We start from the raw sequence: 17,941 nt of genomic DNA, 5'->3' as shown, positions 1-17,941 counted from the left end.
ATTACATTGTAAACTAATTATTTCCTCTTTTTCTTTTAATCTAAACCAGTAAACCAAATGTTTAAATTAATTAACCAGAGAAATTGAAAGTAACAATTAAAGATTATCACCAAATCTGAATAACTTTCTCATTTACCAACGAAAACCACTAATCCTAATCTGTTTATTTTAAATCCATTTTCAGATTGATTGGAGTGAAATCTCATTACGACACAATAAATTTCTTAAGAATCTTAATTTTTGGGTGTTTAGTGTAGGAACCAAATTAGTGCCTTGTATTTTATTAACTTACTTCAGTTTGGCAATAATTAAAATCTTAATCGAAGCCGATAAACGAAAGGCTCGACTCAGATCTTCCAATAACAGTAATAACAATAATCTGATGAACAATATTAATAGTAATTCAAAGCCTAATCTATTAACAACCAATGTGACAATTTCGACGACAACAACAATTAACAATAATAATAATTCTGATTCGGTTGATGATAGTAGACGTTGGAGTTATTCACCAGCCTGTGATCCATCAAGCACAATTAACGAAGCAACAAATCGGATTGAATTGTGCCTATCAAAACGTCCGGGTAATCAATCAACACCATCAAGTAAAAATCAACAATTAGACAACAATAATCAACATCAATCTAATCACCATCATCATCACCATGAATCAAGTCAAGCTCATGATCGGACGACTCGTTTATTACTTGCTGTCCTTTTGATTTTCTTGTTAACTGAATTGCCCGGAGGGATTTTAATCGTTCTAAGTGTCTTCCTTGGTGAAACTTTCTTCCAAACAGTTTATTCACCGTTAGGTGAATTACTTGATATTCTTGCGCTAATTAATAGCGCCATCAATTTTATCCTTTATTGTACAATGTCAAGACAATTTCGGATAACATTTAGAAAGATATTTTGCCAAATTGGTGATAATGAAGAGACCGAGTTAATTGCTTCACGTCACAACTTGATAACTAACAAATCAACTAATCATTTAATTCAAAAGAATGGTAAAAGTGAGGTTTCATATGTTTAATTTGCGACAATTAAATGTTTAGATTGTCGCAATCAACTTGATCAGTTTATATTTTTCGCTTTCGCCAAAATAACAAACTTTTACTTTTATTTTTGTTCTGTGCCAACTAATCAAATCTAATTGTTATTAATCAGTTAATTGTTATGATTTTTTTTCTTCTCTTTTGATTTCTTCTCAATTCAGTAGCTATATTAGCCGTAATTATCCTGTGATTATCATTATTATGGCAACAATTTAAATGGTTGTTCAAAGTATTTATAAAGTATAATCAACAATTTTGTTAATTGTTTCGTCTCTACAAAATAAATTAACTAACAACAAAGTATTTATAACAATTAACAGATTTAAATAATTTACTTTTTGCTAATTTTTGCTTTTTTTTCGTTGATTAATATTTAACAACAATTAATATTACTCTTTATGCCTGACAATTAAATAATCAACCGATAAATACCCAAATGAATTGGTTGATCATTGATTGATTGTAAACTTGGAGCTTAAATAATGATTATAAAAGAGCATTTTAATTGTTCATCAATTTAATTGGAAATTTTTAGAATCTAATTGTGCAAAATTTACTTTCAATTGAATTAATTTAGTTGCATTTGTTTTCTGTTTCCACCGATTATGATAATTATTACAAAAAGAGTATTTGATCAATGAGACATTAAAGAAAATCAATTCTAATTGTAAAAGATGATTTAATCAGCCCAATGGATAAGTTTTCAACTTTTTACATTAATCAACAGTCCACAATTAACTGCCAATAGTTGATTTTGGCCTATTATCACCATCGATTATCCATCAACGTGCTTTAAGCGGTATTTTTGTAATCCAATCAAATGTATAAGAAATAATTGTAACTCTCAGTACAATAAAAATCTTGGAAAATTTGACAAATAAGATGAGAAAGTTTCCAATTTATATCGGGGATTAATCATTAGTCACTAATCAACTCGATTTCTTTCTTGATTATTATTACAAACGGAGTATTTGAACATTTTTTGTTAATCAACGAAATATATAAGAAATTATTGTACAGTAAAAATGTTTAAGTTGAAAATTTGATAAACAAACAAGACGAGAAAATTTCTTTATCACAATTTGTTTAGGTGATTAATAAAATCACTAATTGTGAATAAGGGTTTGATAGTGATAACTTGATAAAATTGATCATTAGCAAAATATGGTGACTTGATTAGTAGATGAAGATGATTATGATGATGAAGGTGAGATTCCTTAATTGGTTACTAGATTTTTCTTTGGTAATTCCTTTGTCAGAATCATTAACAACAATTTAGGGATGATCAGTGTATCTATGTAAGGAAAGGATGAAAAAAAAAGAGACGATTAGATTTAATATACAGTTAATTAAGTCTTCATTTATCTTAAAGTTAATTAGTTACTTTGTTAATTAATTGGAAAAACTGTTAACGCTCGATATTCCCATTTGATCCTTAGTCCACCGGGTTGTCGTTGGATAATCCACTTCAAAAATGGCCTGGAATCGGAATTAAATGGTGAGATCGGTCCTTCTAAGTTGATTGATGGACAAATGAAATCAAGGAAATCAAATATTTTGTTGGCTTCTTCGATATCATTCATAACTGGGATCATGCGAACACCAAGTAATTTAATTAGATCGAGTTTACTTAATGTAACTGGAATTTCATAATTCTCGGTATCGCTAAGGTACAGGTAGATACATAGTGTCGCATTTAACTGGTAAGGTTCACTTTTTTTCTGACATTCTGGACATGAGATTTTAGTTCTAGGCCCAGATAATTTCTTAATTGTATTGATTGTGCTGATAGAAGGTGACTCCTTGTAATCACAATTTGGACAAACCAATTGAATGTAATCAATTATGCTTCGGGATATTGGTTTGTAGCTCATTACTCTGGCTTTAATACAACACCGTTCATCTGTATTTGCAGCTAAATAATCTTTGATTCCTATTAAATTTTCGGGCTCGTTTAGGTCAAAAATTACGGGAAATTGAACATCATAAGATAATTTTGACTTTTTTACAGAGATTATTGGTTTAGGACTCTCTTTGTTTTTAGGTGATTCATCTGAAATGGATGAGCCGATATCCGATATGTCACAAATTACATCTGCAACATCATCGGAGTTTAAAAGCTGAGTTGAATGAGCTGGATTAAGAGTAGAGTTTGAATCGACAATTTCTTCAATAATCGTTTTGGGAGCATTTGATTGTTTGGGTTGATTTTCTGTTGGTGTTTTGATATTCATCTCTTGGTGTAATTTTACCATCCGTGATTTATAACCAACACCAAGAAAACTGTTTGGATGAACAGTTCGTATCATTTTACCATAATGAGTTCCACCTCGTAAATGTAGCTCAAAATTTCCTGGTTGTAGTTTAGCTTCGGATGCTTGTAAGTTAAAAAAAGCGATAAGTGATCCTTTCTCAAGTCTTCTGGCCTTAATAGCATGACGATCCCAAGCGGTAACACAGACCAGTTTATCCATAGGAAAACCTTCCCATTGTTCACTTGGTATAAGCCAATTAATCCGAAGACCAGGATTGAAAGCATCATAAACAATCAAGATGACTCGATGAGGAGCCAAATCTTTAATGTCAACAACTTGACAAACCAAATCATACCAAGTGGGTATTGTAACTGTTCTTAAGGAAACTTCCAATAGTTTATTTGCCAACCATTTCTCCAATTCGGCAACTCGAGCAAAATCAGACAATTCAATTGTTGGCTGTTTAGCTTCAAAACGAACCTTATAAGAAGCAGCATCTTTATCCTTGAATGAAGAAAACAAAAGGACATCACTAACTTTAATACATCTAAACTGTGTACCACCACAACTTATTAGACGATGGATTCGTATCACATTACCAGGCTTAATATGAGGTAAAATGGCCTCAAAAGTTGATGAGAAATTAACTTTAATTGAATCATATGTTTCATCTCGGATGTAAACTCCTTGCTCATGATATTTACGAATTACACCAAAAATGTGATTATATTTATCAGAAGAATTAAGAATCGATTTAAGGGAAGAATAATGATATTTACTAGTGGACATAATTACAAAATTAAATTAGAGTAAATTAAACAAAACTCAAGAGAAAATTGAATTAGCAACAATTAGCAAATTCCAACACAATAAATGTAAACAATTACATCTGAAAGATTTTCCCGCTTATCTGAATAGAAGCGCGATAATCAAACAATCATCCACTTGGAATTTCACTTGAATTGATTAAACTTACAATTCTTTTAAATTAATTAACAATCAATTGATTGGAAAAGATACTTGAGTTGTTATTATAGTTTTTGGATAATTTTTAAATAAACATTGACATTTGTGAGAATAAAATTCAAGTGGAAAATTAAATTAATCGAAACAATTAAGAGAAGAATAAAAATTCTATCCACCAGGTGGCGTTTCAAGTTCTTTTCTATTTCAACATTTGGCTTTTATTTTGATTTATTCTCATCTGTTTATTGAATTTGAATTTGATTTTTTCTTTTTGTTTTGGTGTGTTAATTGTTTTATATCGAATTAATTTGATTTTCTACATATTCTTTTTTCCTCGTTCTCATTAATTAGTGATTCAGTTTTCGTGTTGGTTGGTTGTTGACTAGTCCCGAGGTTCGATTATGATTAAAAAACAAACTCCGAGTGATTTTCTCAAGCAAATTACTGGTCGACCGGTTGTTGTAAAGCTTAACAGTGATGCTGATTACCGAGGAGTATTGGCTAGTCTTGATGGTTATATGAACATTGCTTTGGAACAAACTGAAGAATATGTCAATGGACAATTAAAGAACAAGTATGGAGATGCTTTTATCAGGGGTAATAATGTTTTCTACATTAGTACCTCTAAAAGAAATTAACATGAAAACAAAAACAATCCACCCACATTACTATTACCTTGATGATTGAAAAAGAAAACAAGAAAGAGTAAAACTTGAAGAAGAAACAAATGAAAAGCCCAAAAATGACAATTAATTTGACATTATTTGTTTCTTTACAAATGAAAATTGTCCATTGTAAACCTATTTCCGTTAACAACTGTTTTAATTGACAATAAACAACATTGAAAGGTAAACTATCAACTTGAAATTACAATTTAATTTGTCTAAAAAAAGCAAACAAAGAGAGGAAACTAGCCAATCAGCTGAATTGATTGAGCCGAAACTTTTCCAACTCCCTCTCGGCTGAAACTTACGAAAGTCTAAAAAAAGTGACAATTAAACTGAGAGAGAGAGAGAGAGAGTGAAACCATTAGGATTGTATTCATCAGAAATCAGGTCAACTGTTCAATTATAATTCGATAGAATTGTTGATTTCTCCCTCATCTCCATCATCTCATAATTTTAGACAACGAAAGGTAAACCCAAGTACCAAGTGAGAGGTGGAACCCGAAACTGGTTTAGGTAACCAGTTTTCCATTACGGTATTGATTGTAAATCTCTAAATTGTTGTTGTTGTTTTTTATCATTTCCATTCTAACAGTTAACAGTCTAACCCACACATTCACTGAAATTCACTTGATGATCAACAATTAATTTGGTGAAAAAATTTAAAGTTATGGTTGAGACAATTAAGGATTTTTACAGAGATCAGTGTATCTTAGTGACCGGTGCCTCTGGATTTTTGGGTAAAGTTTTAATTGAAAAGTTACTTCGTGATTGTCCAACTCTTGGTACAATTTATGTTCTACTTCGAGCTCGAGGTGGTCAATTACCACAATCCCGTTTACGTGAATTACTTGAATCTCAAATATTTGATTCAATTCGTAGTGTCAATCCTTCAATCTTAACCAAAGTCAAATCAATCTCAGGTGATATTACCTTTGAAGGTCTTGGTCTTAATTACAATGATTTAAGTGAATTAAAGGAAAACGTTTCCATTGTGATACATTCAGCAGCAACAATTAGATTTGATGAACCAATTAAGTGAGTATTCATAATTTATATTATATATATTTATACTTATATTTACAGTTATTGATTGTTTAACAATCAACAAATTACATCAGATTATTTTTAGTTGAATGTATTTGACTAAACACTACAAACCAGATATAATTATCATTCATTGCCTCAAGCACAATTAAACAATTTTTAACTTTCTAAATTTGGTTCATCCGGCTATTAATGATATTAATGTGTCTCTAAAGTTAATCAGGTCGACAATTTGTTGAATACATAATAATTTTAATCACAATTACAATGAAAATTAACTATTAATATTAATAATTAACTGGCTTAATGCCTAACAATTAAACACTTATTCAATTATGACCAAGACATTTTTTTTTCTTTAATTTGTTTGATTGCTCATGTTTAGCCTTTTAACTTGATTGTTATTAAATTGTTGAATCCTTGAAACCAATTTTTAACAGTGAATCGTCAATGTTAAATCATGATTTCCATTATATTATATGTTTTATAATTTGATTTTATTCACTGATTTTCTCATGCTTATTTAATCACAATTTAACTTTCCATCAACAGGAGAGCCATTCAAATCAATGTCACTGGAACCAACCGAGTTTTACATTTGTGCCATCAATTAAAAAATCTTAAGGTAAATAATCAACAATTAGTGAGAGAAAAAAAAACACACACACACAATTAACATAACTAACAATTAAAAGACTTAATCATCATATTGATTAACTTAATCATCATCATCAACTAATCACCAGAGTAAATTGTCTGTTTACTCAATCATCTTGTTATTCATTAATTGATTCATAGTTATTGTTTTGTGGTTTCTTTTTCTCAATCAATCATTAATATTATCATTTTCTAATCTTTTTAATTTGATTCTTCTCGTTGATTGTAATTAAACTTTAGGCCTTGGTTCATGTATCTACAGCCTATTGTAACATTGAGAAACATGGAATCCAGGAGATCGTTTATCCAGAACCAATTCCAGTTTCTAAAGTGATTCAAGCTTCTGAGTAAGAAGAATCAATCACAATTTATATATATATATAATTAAATTACTGATGATGGTGGAGAGAAAGTTTTCTTTTAAATTGTTACACCATTCACCTGACAATCAGTTGGAATCCACGATAATTAATCGCTAATCAAGATTAGGAAACATTATAAATCCCTCGCTCAAATATTATTGTATATAAATGATGTTTAGTTAATTTCTTTTTAGTTTTTGATCAATTTTCCTCAACAAATTTTCCCAATTATCATGATGATGAGAAGATTAATAGTTAATTATAATCTTCCCTAATTCAGTATCAATAATTTGTATTAGAAGATAATTAGATTCTCATCTATGATTAGTATTGTCCTTCACAGTTGATGAAATTTGGTTAACAAGAAAATTAGAAAAACTTTTCACTTTTTTTTTGAGGGAATTTTTTTTTTCTCAATTTTTCACCATCATTTTTCCTTCTTCACTTAATCACAATTAACATTTAATTATATTAATTATCTTCTCTCTTTTCTCTCTACAATTAATAAGGTGGATGGACGATGATTTACTGAGCAACATTGCTGACCAATTGTACAATGGACGACCAAGTAGTTACCATTATACTAAAGCTTTGGCTGAAAATTTGTTACATCAAGAAGGAAACGTTTTACCAATCGCCATAGTGCGACCTTCAATTATCACCGCTTCTTGGAAAGACCCGATTCCAGGGTGGATTGATAATTACAATGGACCCTCCGGGTTCCTTGTCTCCTCTGGTAAAGGTGTACTTCGTACCATGCACGTTCATGGTGAAAAAATTTGTGATATGATTCCGGTTGATATTGTTGCCAATACATTGATTGTCTCTGCTTGGTATGTTTCAACCAAAGCAAATGAAAGTCCAACGGTGATTAACTGTACATCAGGATCAATTAATCCAATCACTTGGAATACCTTTCAAAATCTTTCACATAATCTACTGATTAAACATCCATCTAATCAGTTATTCCGTTATCCTGGAGCTTCATTTCACTCCAACAGGCTTGTCCATACATTTTTCCTTCTCCTTGAACATTATATTCCCGCCTTTGTTGTTGACCTTCTATTCAAATTTACTGGACATAAACCAATGTAAGAACTGTGATTTTAATGATCTCATCCTCTCATCTATTCAGATCTTTGTAATTAATTGATTTCTATCTCTCTCTCTCTCTCTTTCTTATATTTGTTTTACAGTTTAAATCAAGTTTATCAGAAAGTTCATCGAGCCATGAATGCATTGGAATATTTCACTACCAATGAGTGGACATTTAGAAATGAAAATTTTGTCAACTTAATGAAATCATTGGAACCTGATGATTTTACCAAATTCAGCCTCGATGTTGGATCAATTAATTGGTGTGATTACATTGAGAATTACATTCTCGGTGTTAGAAAGTATCTTTTAAAAGAGGATCCAGCAACATTGCCTAAGGCAAGAAAAAACATCAAAAGGTAAACATAAACCTACAAATGTTGTAATAAACAAAATAATTGACATTTAACTAATTACAGGTCATTTTAACCAAACTAATTAATCTAATTGTTTGCTTTTCATTTTCAATTTCTAGACTTTACCTGATCACACAGATGATTAAAGTTGGATTTCTGTTCACGGTGACTTACCAATCGCTCCACAAGCAATCAAGCCTCCATAGGAGTCTAGATGTTGTTCGTAAATTAAGCCTTCGAATCAACAACAAACCACAATTAATTTAAATTAACCTGTAATTTGTTTTGTTTGCTTTGCAAATTTATACAGTTTATAAAACAATTAACTCCAATGGAAAACAGCATCTCAAGCAAAGCTCACAATTAACAACAACAACAATATATCATTTTCACTTCGCCAAAAGTTTTTCCCATTTGCCTTTGATAAAATTACAATTACAATTAATAAAAATGTTTTAATCATCATCACAATTAATTGTTGTACGTGTATTGAGTTGATCATATTTAAATTCCTGTCTTTCCATCATGAGAAACTGATTAACTCAGGAATTTAAATCCAGTTGTATTCCCATCAATTTAAATATAATCTCAATGTCTAATTAACTATTTGCAAAGTTAAATGATAGATTGTAACTTGTTAAATTAAGTTAAATTGTTAACATCTAAAAATATTAACTTGTTAATTCCTGGTTTGGTTGAACGAGATGGCAGAAAATGAAAATGTTTCAAATAATTAACTTAATCATCGTGATGATAAACATCATTAGTTGGTACAAGTAGATTAAAAGTAAGATTGATTACAATTAGTGATTAATCATTGATTTAGTTGATTTGATTTGAGTCCACAGGAATCAGTTGATCACAGTTGAGTTTTTGGTAGATAACATTTTTACCTTCATTGGCAACTTAATTAACTTTCAAAACCATGATAATTAAGAATCAGTACTAAGAAAAACATGATTAAAACACTGACCAATTAACTGGTTGTAATATAACATTATCAACAATTTAAACCGGTTTAGTTGATTACTTGTTTCAGGCAACAATTAAGTGAAAGTTGAGATTGAAATGAACAGAAAATGTTTGATTCAGTTTCGGAAACAAACACAAGATCATTGCGATTAAACAATTAAAAGTTAATAATAAAGATTATGAATAAATTAGTTAATTCATTTACCTTCTAATATCAGTTAATTGTCGGTCTATTGAATAATAACAATTAACTTAATCAATACAATTTAAAGTAAAGCGAAATCTATTATCTTACAATCTTAATCATCTTGTGTTCGGTTTGATTACAATCAAAATGATGGAAAATGATTAATTTCTAGGATGTTAATAGTAATTACAATTAACAACAAGATGATGAGATTAACAATTAACTCGTAAACGTGATTTGTTTTGATTGTTTCCTGTTTCCTTAATTACCGTAAGTTTTAAAGGTAAATTAGTTCATTTGGTAACCAATAGTAATACATAATATTGGAAAACAATTAAAATATTTTTAAGTAATTTGGTAAATTGTCCGGAACTGAAAACTGAGAGTTACAACGATTTACTGATTACCATATTAATAGCAATTGGTAAATTGTTACAATTAGTTTGGGCTACAAGCCAATTAATTGATGAGTAACCCAAAAAAAAATCATCATCGATGAGCAATTTAAAAAGATCAGCAAAAATATTTTCCTCAATCCAATAATTTAACAAGTATGTTGCAAATCAATTTACAGCTAATTGTGTTTTCTCACAATTAACTGATTGCATTAATTGTGAAAGACAGAAACAATCACAATCAAGTTAATTGACAAAGTCAAATTATCTCAAGAAATAACAAAGATCAGAAAGTCGAGAAAGTAAAATATAATCAGAATAAATTGTCACCAATTCGGAGCGAAAAGATGATCAATTACAATAAGATTGATTTCTCACCATTATTTTCATCATCACCATCATCATCATTATCTTCATCTTCATCTTCATCCTCATCTTTATCTTTTCAGGAAGATAATAATAATTCATAGAATTTATTATAACTGTGGTTAGAGTATTGGTGTTAATATGGTTTCGAGCTTTGGTTTGACTCCAAAAAAGGTCCATCATTGGCCTTGATGAATTCTTGTCTTCCTTATCGTCCTCTCATCTTCCTCCTACAAATCTTTACCTTCTCTCTGTCTCAAAACGACATGAGGATGATAAAGATGATGAGGAAGAGAGAGAGAGAGAGATGAGAGAGGCAAAGAGTCAAGTTCAGTTGGAAATCCAAAGTTAGCCTCGAAATTGCATCAACTGAAAACTTTTCCCATTCTTTTCAACTTGTTCAAAGTAATTAATCAACTTTAATTACAATCAAAATTAACACTAACGGTTATCCTAAAAATAAACTGTTAATAAATTTACTTTTCAATCCATTGGTGAATCAATTTAATTGCTACAATTTTAAGTTAATCATTGATAATACGATTAACTGAAAGAGGAATAAAAAAAAATTATATTTTTTTACTTTTACTCACAATTAACTGATTTTGATTAATTTAAAACTTTCAATGGTTAATTTTAACTTGATTATTGACTAATTGTTAACTTTAATACTAAATCTAGAGACAATTATTATTGATTATCATTGTCAATGTCAAAGTTAATTGTGTTAAAACAATGGATTAAAAAACTCACCTACAAATTTCAACCTTTCCGATCTGATTAGTTTGATAATTAAGTTCAAATTACAATTATAAGAAAATGAGTTTAATCAGTGATTAATTAACACTAATCATAGTCTATCAAGTTAATAACTTTTTGATTGATTGTTGTTGTTTTTTTTATTCTTACCTCAATTAGATTTGATTTGATTGTTGCCGTTAATTCATTGTGATTGTTTTGATATATTCGTGATTAATGTTTGACAACAATTTGAATCGTTTTTTTTATTTGCAACAATCAAGGTCAAGGGCAACGTTGATAATCAGTTAATTGTAGTAAATTAGGTGAGAGAAAAAAAGTTCCAATCAATTACAAACAATTGGATAACAATTAATAAGAGAAAGTGAAATAATTAAGCAACAAATCAATATCTTAATTTAATCAACAAACGACCAATTAGCTTGATTACTAAACAAAGATGTAATCAAGATGATATGTTGAAAGTTAATTGTTGAGATTGAAATTGAATTGAAATTTCAATTCTGTCCTAATTTAATTAATCACCAATCAAAATGTAAAAGTCAAGGTTTGGATAACATTGAATATGAGTCAGAATTTAGATTGTAACAATTAATAAATTGTAAAAGAAAAGTGATTAAAGGCTAAACAGTAAATTATGATTACGATTAAATATTGAGATGGATCAAGGAGATAATGAGGATAAGGAAGATGAGGAAGATGAAGGTTCGATGTTTAAACTCCCAGTTCGAAGATGAAAAGAGAGAGAGAGAGAGAGATGGACAAGATTGATAGAGAAGAACGAAAGAAAAATGGGTCAATGGAATTTAAATGGAAGAAGATGATAAATAAGAAGATACGATGAAGATGGCGAAGAGAAAACGAAAACTTCGCAGAATAAAAATGGAAGAAAAGAAAACGGAATGTAACTAGATGAACCTCTTCATCTTCTCCTATGGAAGAGTAACATTCATCTTCTTTATGTAAGAAGATGAGGATGAAGTGAGTCTAATCCATCGATCTTCCTTATCTTCATCTTCTTCTTCTTACCAAAATCCTCTAGTTACTTTTCATCTCATTTTTCCATCTTCCTTTTCACAGTGAGAATTCAGATCGATATCGATTTAACATCTTCCCTCATCTAAATCTTTCTTCATCTTCATCTTTATCTCCATCATTTCCGTTTCCCTTTTCACCTCTTTTTCTCAGTAAATTTGTTATATTTTTCTCCTTCTCTTAAATTTTATCATTTCAAACTCAATCTTACGGTAAACCTTAATTACTGTTCCAGATTAACTTTCGACTCTTTAATTGCAATTGACATAATTAAATCAATTATCCATTCATCTTATGTCAACATCATTTGTTTTCCTCTTTGTTATCATCTTTTATCATCTTTGTCTTTTCATTTTGTTTCGGCTTCAGTTGCTTATTTTAATTACAATTAATCAATTAAATTGTTATCCAACCAATGGTTCCAACAATAAATCAATTATTACCATTATCATGATACATCATCACAATCAATTGATCAATTTTAACAAACAAAGTGTGTCATTAATTGTTTACAACAATTAAAAGTAATCAAAAATTAATTGTAATCAAGTACTCATCTTATATAAGTATTAGGATTTATAAGTAAATAAGCTGATGATGATTAAATTTAATCAATTGTCCTTGAAGGCCCTTTGATCAACAATCAACACTTGAATTATTCAATTATAAGCAATCAACTGATTAACTGACTATGTAAATAGATTGGCACAATTTACCTTTAATTGTAATCAGACAAATCAAAAAAAAAGATTCTCATACAGAATAATTATTTCTTAATTATTACCAATATCTTACCGATAATCATTACAATTAAAGAAAGGTACTTGTAATTGTGAGTTTTATTACTCATGATACTAATAGTAAACAATTAACTTGATTAACTAAAGACAATTAACTTTCAATTATGAAAGAAAAACAAAAATCAAATCAAAGGTAAAAACTTATAATACAGTTTATGATGTGATGACAATTTGTTAATTGGAAATTGGAACCACAATAACCCTAATTTAATTGTTAACCTTCAGTTAATGTAAATCGTTTAAGGTTAAATTGTTATAATCAGAATAATAATAAATTAAATTAATATAAAAACAAAATTAAGCTCCAGGGTAAAAGGAAGTTGAAAGTTACCTTGATTAACAATGAGCTTCCTGGTTCAAGGAAATCAAATGATTAACTAAATTAGAAACATTTTTGTTTTCTAATTGATTGAATTAAATTAATGGTTTGTAATCATTTGAATTACAATCAAGATGTAAAATTAATCATAATCAACAATATGATGAATTAAAGTTAATTGACACTCATTTAATTTTCCAATAATCTTTGATCACTTTTAATTTACTAATTTTCTAAGGTAATTGTTATCTAATTGTTGATTCACCCGGAGGGTTGAAACAATTTACCAGAAATCTATTATTATTTAACAGTTAACTTAATTGCTATGGTTATGATTAAAAGCTAATTGGTGGCCAAGTTAAAATTGATTAGTACTCAAATTATACTTATCAACACTCGCACTTTTTTTAAAACAATTTATTGATTATTATTAAATTGTTGGTATTTGGTTAATCATCAAGATCACTTTACCTTGATTACCTTGATAATTACGTGACTTGAATCGAGTAAATTATTAGTTAATTGCGATGGAAACAAGTTTGATTACGAATCGTTAGTTAGTTTTTCTCCTTATTTTCTGTTGATTGATCCTTCAGAGAAAAGATGAGAAAATGAATTAAATTAATTAATATAATTAAAAAGAAAATGATTGTTAGTTGTTTATATGGAATATGGATGATAAATGATTAACTAACTATCGTCACAATTAACGTCACGAGTAATTAATAACATATTCAGGTAGTAATCTAATTGTCATTACAATTTCCCTTTTCATTGTTGTCTCAAGTTTTGATTAATTTCAAAGTTTATTTCAACTTTACCATTGAAAATTTAATCGTTAATTTGATTGTAATTAATTGTTGAACCTTTCGAGCCACGATTATTTTATAACGTGCTGATGGTGGCATCTAACGAGTGGTGTTAATATTAAATCGGCACGTTAATTGGGACAATTTATAATTCAATTGATGGGATAATGAAAGGTTGTCAAAATGTGGGAAAATTGTAATGACAATTAAATCAAATTACATGTGAATATGAATATTAAACTGTGATTAAGCCATGAAACCATTACCATTGATCGTAGTTAATTTAGTTTATGTTGATTGTTAAAGATGATTAGAGTGGAGATGATTAGCTCTCTCTCTCTCTCACTCTGTTGATGGAGGGAGAGATTCTCCAAAGGGAGTTATTATCTCCTTTTTCTCGGTTTCTTGAGATACTAATTGTAGACTTGAGATTATGTTTATATCCAATCATCATTTTCCCATCCTGATCATTGGTATGTCGTTGTGTTCATCATCTTTCTCATCATCTTCAGGCTTTAGGCTTCTTCAGATACTTTACCTTAGTTCAGTGTTTTTATTTTCACTTTTCTGCTGATCCAAGTAAACAGATCAAGATGAAGATGAGGATGAGGATGAAAATGAAATTAACATCTTTCCAATGTTTGGTGTTACTTGTCAATCAAATTTTAACCTCTAATTGGCCTCTAACAGCGTTACGAGAAGGAAAGAGAAATAGATAGATGGTTAGATAGAGAGAAAAAAATAAGATGAAGATGAATTTGAATTTGTAAAGATGAAGAGAAAAAAATAATTCAAGAGAAATAAGTTTTCTTTGGAAAAGAAAAGCGGGAAATTTTGAAATTGTTATGCAAAATTGATAAAAAATTGAAAGCAAAGCAAATTGAGGAAAAAAAGGCAAGAGAGATGCGAAGATGGGATGAGGAAGAGAAAAAAGGAGAGAGAAAAAGGCTGATAGAGGCGAGAGAAACAAGGTCAGAGAAAAACCTTTTCTTTCGTCATGGGAGATTCACTTAGATACTTTGGATGATATTCAGAGAGACAGAGAAAGAGAAAGAGAAAAGTCAAATTGTAATGGACAGTTGAAGATGATTACGAAGAAGATGAAGATGAAGATGGAGATGGTTAAAGCTTATCCAATGTTGTTGTCGTTGTTATTTGCCTTCTTTTATCTCTCTCTCTCTCTCTCTTCCCTTATCATCTTCATCATCTAGAGGCATCGGGCAGATGGGCTAACAGAGTATCTACTTACCGATGTTTGACCTGAGGACATTATAAAGGTCGACTTTTTCATGTAAAAATGATGACGGAGAAACTTGTTGTTGGCGACAACTTAAAGGATGATGATGAGGATGATAAGAGGAGAGAAAAAAAGAGAGATGATGTTTAAATTGAATATGTTAAATAGAATGATGATGATGACGAAGAGAAAGTGACCTCAACCCGGTTACAAATTGATTTTTTTTCCTTTGATCTTTGAACAAATGTTTATAACGGATCACCTTTACGTCCTCTCTCAGTTTCTACTTACTCACTCATTGCTCCTCTATTATCATCACATCGGCCTCATCATCTTCCTCCTCCTCCTCCTCCTCCTCCTCCTCCTTTGGGATATTATATTGGTACCAAAATGTTGACCGTTATTTGATCTTCCAATTGTTTCTCATTCTCTGAAAGATGCAATAAAAATAATATTAGTACAATATAGTAAACAATTTACTCTTCTTTCAATTTTTTTCTGCTTCATGATTTCCTATTATACAGTTAATTGTACTAGTATTACCCTTCCGGTTTTGACCTCAGTCAAAGACAAAAAGGTCAATACTACATAGGAAACATAATAGCTCGAGTATTAACTGTCCGGCAAACATAATGAGAGAAAACGGATCAATAAATGTATTTAGAAGAGAGAGAAATACGGAAATAGGTAAATTGGAATAATGGTAATTCATAAATGGAGGTTTCAAGTTTGGGAGAAAAAACATATTTTCTCTCATTGTTGTTAACTAAATACAGAATTAAACACACGCGGTCAACATTCATTGTTATCATTAAATAGTTAATACGATCAACATATAAATTAGACTAGCGTATTAATAGCAATTTGGCAATTGCTGTTGTTGTTTTTCATCATCATCAAAAAAGATATATTATTTTTCCACTCGCTTTCTCACTAAGTTTCTCTCTCTCTCTCTCTCTTCCATCCAAACATAATCTTCATTTTTATATCTTCTCTCTCTCTCTCTCACTCACTCAATTAGAGTCTTCTCTTCTTCTCATCTTACAGTCACCTCACATAGATATTATTCAATCAACCATACACCCTTTTTTACATATGAATATAGAAAAGTCAAAAGCTCTTAAAAAAAGCAACACCACACAATAAAAATGGTCAAAGCTTTTTTTATGAGATAATATTTACAACCATACAAACCCAATTATACTCACGGTGAAGCAGATAATCCATCAGGTAATAACAAAATGAAAATGAAGGTAAATTATTACTTTCTCTCTATCATCCGGTAACCAATGGTTAGTCATTTTTACTAAGCCAAATCACCCATAATCATCATCAACATAGGTCATAACAAATCAACAAAAAGAGAGAGAGAAATAGACAATTTTCATCATAAAAGAATAACAATTGAATTAATATTATCCTTGTTAATTCTATTCTCAAAGAAAAAGTGGGTGAGAGAGAAAAGATAGGGAGCTGGATAAAAAGAATACAGGGATTAACAATGAACAAAAAGAACTAATAATCAACAAAAATAAAAAGAAATCAATTAAATTAATAACAATAGAAAACAAATTAATCAAAACATTTTTGTTTTCCAAAAAAAGAATAAAAAATTAACGAAGAAAAGAAAACCAGAGGGAGCCACTTAAACCGAAAATTGGAAAATCGAATGTGAATCAACGCCATCTACTGGTGTAATTAACTCGAAACTCATTTAATTTCTTTAATCATTTTTAACTTTATTTACTTTTATATTGATTCCAAGTGATAAACAGTAATGATAAAGAGAAAAAAACAAAATTACAATCCCGAGATAATCTAAATACTTTATTCCCGTAATTGATTTAAGATTAAAAACAGAGATTAAAAGCTGACCATTTATAATATGGAGAAAAAGTAAAAAGTAAAAGTAAGAAAAATTCTTGAAAAAGATTAATAGTAACAATTAGCTTGAGGGAATTGAATAATTTAAGATGATGTTGATGATGGAATATAAAAATCACCGGAACAAAGATGATTTAAGTTACCATGATGACGATGATCAAAGTGAAATCATGAGCATGATAATATCATGAATCAGAATGAATTATTTTTAATCAAAGTTAATAGTTGGTTCCAAATGATGAAACATAATCATTATATTATTAACAATAAACATGATAAATTTCAAGGAGAAAAGGAGGAGATGAAGATAATCATAACATGACAATCTAATATTATAATAATTCATCATCAATATTGACTTAAGATAATAAAGTTACCGTTTCTTTGATTATTTGATTTTCGGTATAAACCATTTCTTGATTATTCTAAGTACTTAAGATTTTCACTTAATCAATTAGTTAATCATCCACTTAATCACAGTTACTGGAAAATCCAATCAAATATCAAATATGGATAAAGATTTGAGGCGAAAAATTTTCTTCTTTTTTTTAATAGAAAAATTATCAAGAACAAATCTTATTCTTATTTTTTCACAAGAGATTTAATTTTAATCACTAATCTTATGGAGAGAGAGAAATATAAGAATATCATAATTAACTGACTAACTACAACAATTTAATTCGTAACTATCAATTACTAAGAAAAATAAGCAAAACA

The 17,941-nt window shown here is 29.4% G+C and overlaps 3 protein-coding genes and 1 long non-coding RNA gene across 8 annotated transcripts in view; 2 read left to right on the top strand and 2 right to left on the bottom strand.

Moving 5' to 3' along the window:
• LOC128389988 (G-protein coupled receptor dmsr-1-like) overlaps positions 1-1,870 on the top strand; it is a 46,435-nt gene extending 44,565 nt beyond the window's left edge. Inside the window, exon 4 of the mRNA XM_053349644.1 lies at positions 185-1,870. Within this exon, the coding sequence (XP_053205619.1) occupies positions 185-1,036 (852 nt within the window). The 3' untranslated portion in view covers positions 1,037-1,870. The remainder of the gene's footprint in view (positions 1-184) is intronic.
• On the bottom strand, positions 1,714-4,679 carry LOC128389987 (protection of telomeres protein 1-like). Its single transcript, XM_053349643.1, has 2 exons — positions 2,443-4,679; positions 1,714-2,352 (listed from the first exon to the last, which is right to left on the bottom strand). The coding sequence occupies exon 1, from the start codon at positions 4,100-4,102 to the stop codon at positions 2,447-2,449; it is 1,656 nt and encodes a 551-aa protein (XP_053205618.1). The 5' UTR covers positions 4,103-4,679; the 3' UTR covers positions 1,714-2,352; positions 2,443-2,446.
• A 579-nt stretch (positions 4,680-5,258) lies between these two features.
• LOC128389989 (fatty acyl-CoA reductase 1-like) lies at positions 5,259-8,932 on the top strand. 2 transcript variants are annotated; one of them, XM_053349647.1, is made up of 7 exons: positions 5,259-5,414; positions 5,540-5,982; positions 6,544-6,616; positions 6,889-6,995; positions 7,520-8,101; positions 8,207-8,464; positions 8,581-8,932. In XM_053349647.1, the coding sequence occupies exons 2-7, from the start codon at positions 5,615-5,617 to the stop codon at positions 8,726-8,728; spliced, it is 1,536 nt and encodes a 511-aa protein (XP_053205622.1). In that variant the 5' UTR covers positions 5,259-5,414; positions 5,540-5,614; the 3' UTR covers positions 8,729-8,932. The 2 variants fall into 2 exon arrangements, with proteins under 2 accessions (XP_053205622.1, XP_053205620.1); XM_053349645.1 differs by having other exon boundaries at positions 5,271-5,460.
• Positions 8,933-11,885: 2,953 nt separating this feature from the next.
• Positions 11,886-16,924, bottom strand: LOC128390048 (uncharacterized). 4 transcript variants are annotated; one of them, XR_008325570.1, is made up of 5 exons: positions 16,535-16,924; positions 15,632-15,770; positions 15,353-15,432; positions 14,370-14,786; positions 11,886-13,884 (listed from the first exon to the last, which is right to left on the bottom strand). It is a non-coding gene; the product is annotated as an uncharacterized LOC128390048 (long non-coding RNA). The 4 variants fall into 4 exon arrangements; XR_008325568.1 differs by having other exon boundaries at positions 16,549-16,923; XR_008325567.1 differs by having other exon boundaries at positions 15,632-16,920.
• Positions 16,925-17,941: the final 1,017 nt, after the last annotated feature.

The sequence above is a fragment of the Panonychus citri genome, unplaced genomic scaffold (assembly GCF_014898815.1).
Source record: "Panonychus citri isolate SS breed McGregor unplaced genomic scaffold, ASM1489881v1 Contig00113, whole genome shotgun sequence".
Classification (NCBI taxonomy): Eukaryota; Metazoa; Arthropoda; class Arachnida; order Trombidiformes; family Tetranychidae; genus Panonychus; species Panonychus citri.
Note: the sequence above shows the minus strand (reverse complement) of the source record. Positions and strands in the feature narration are given on the sequence as shown.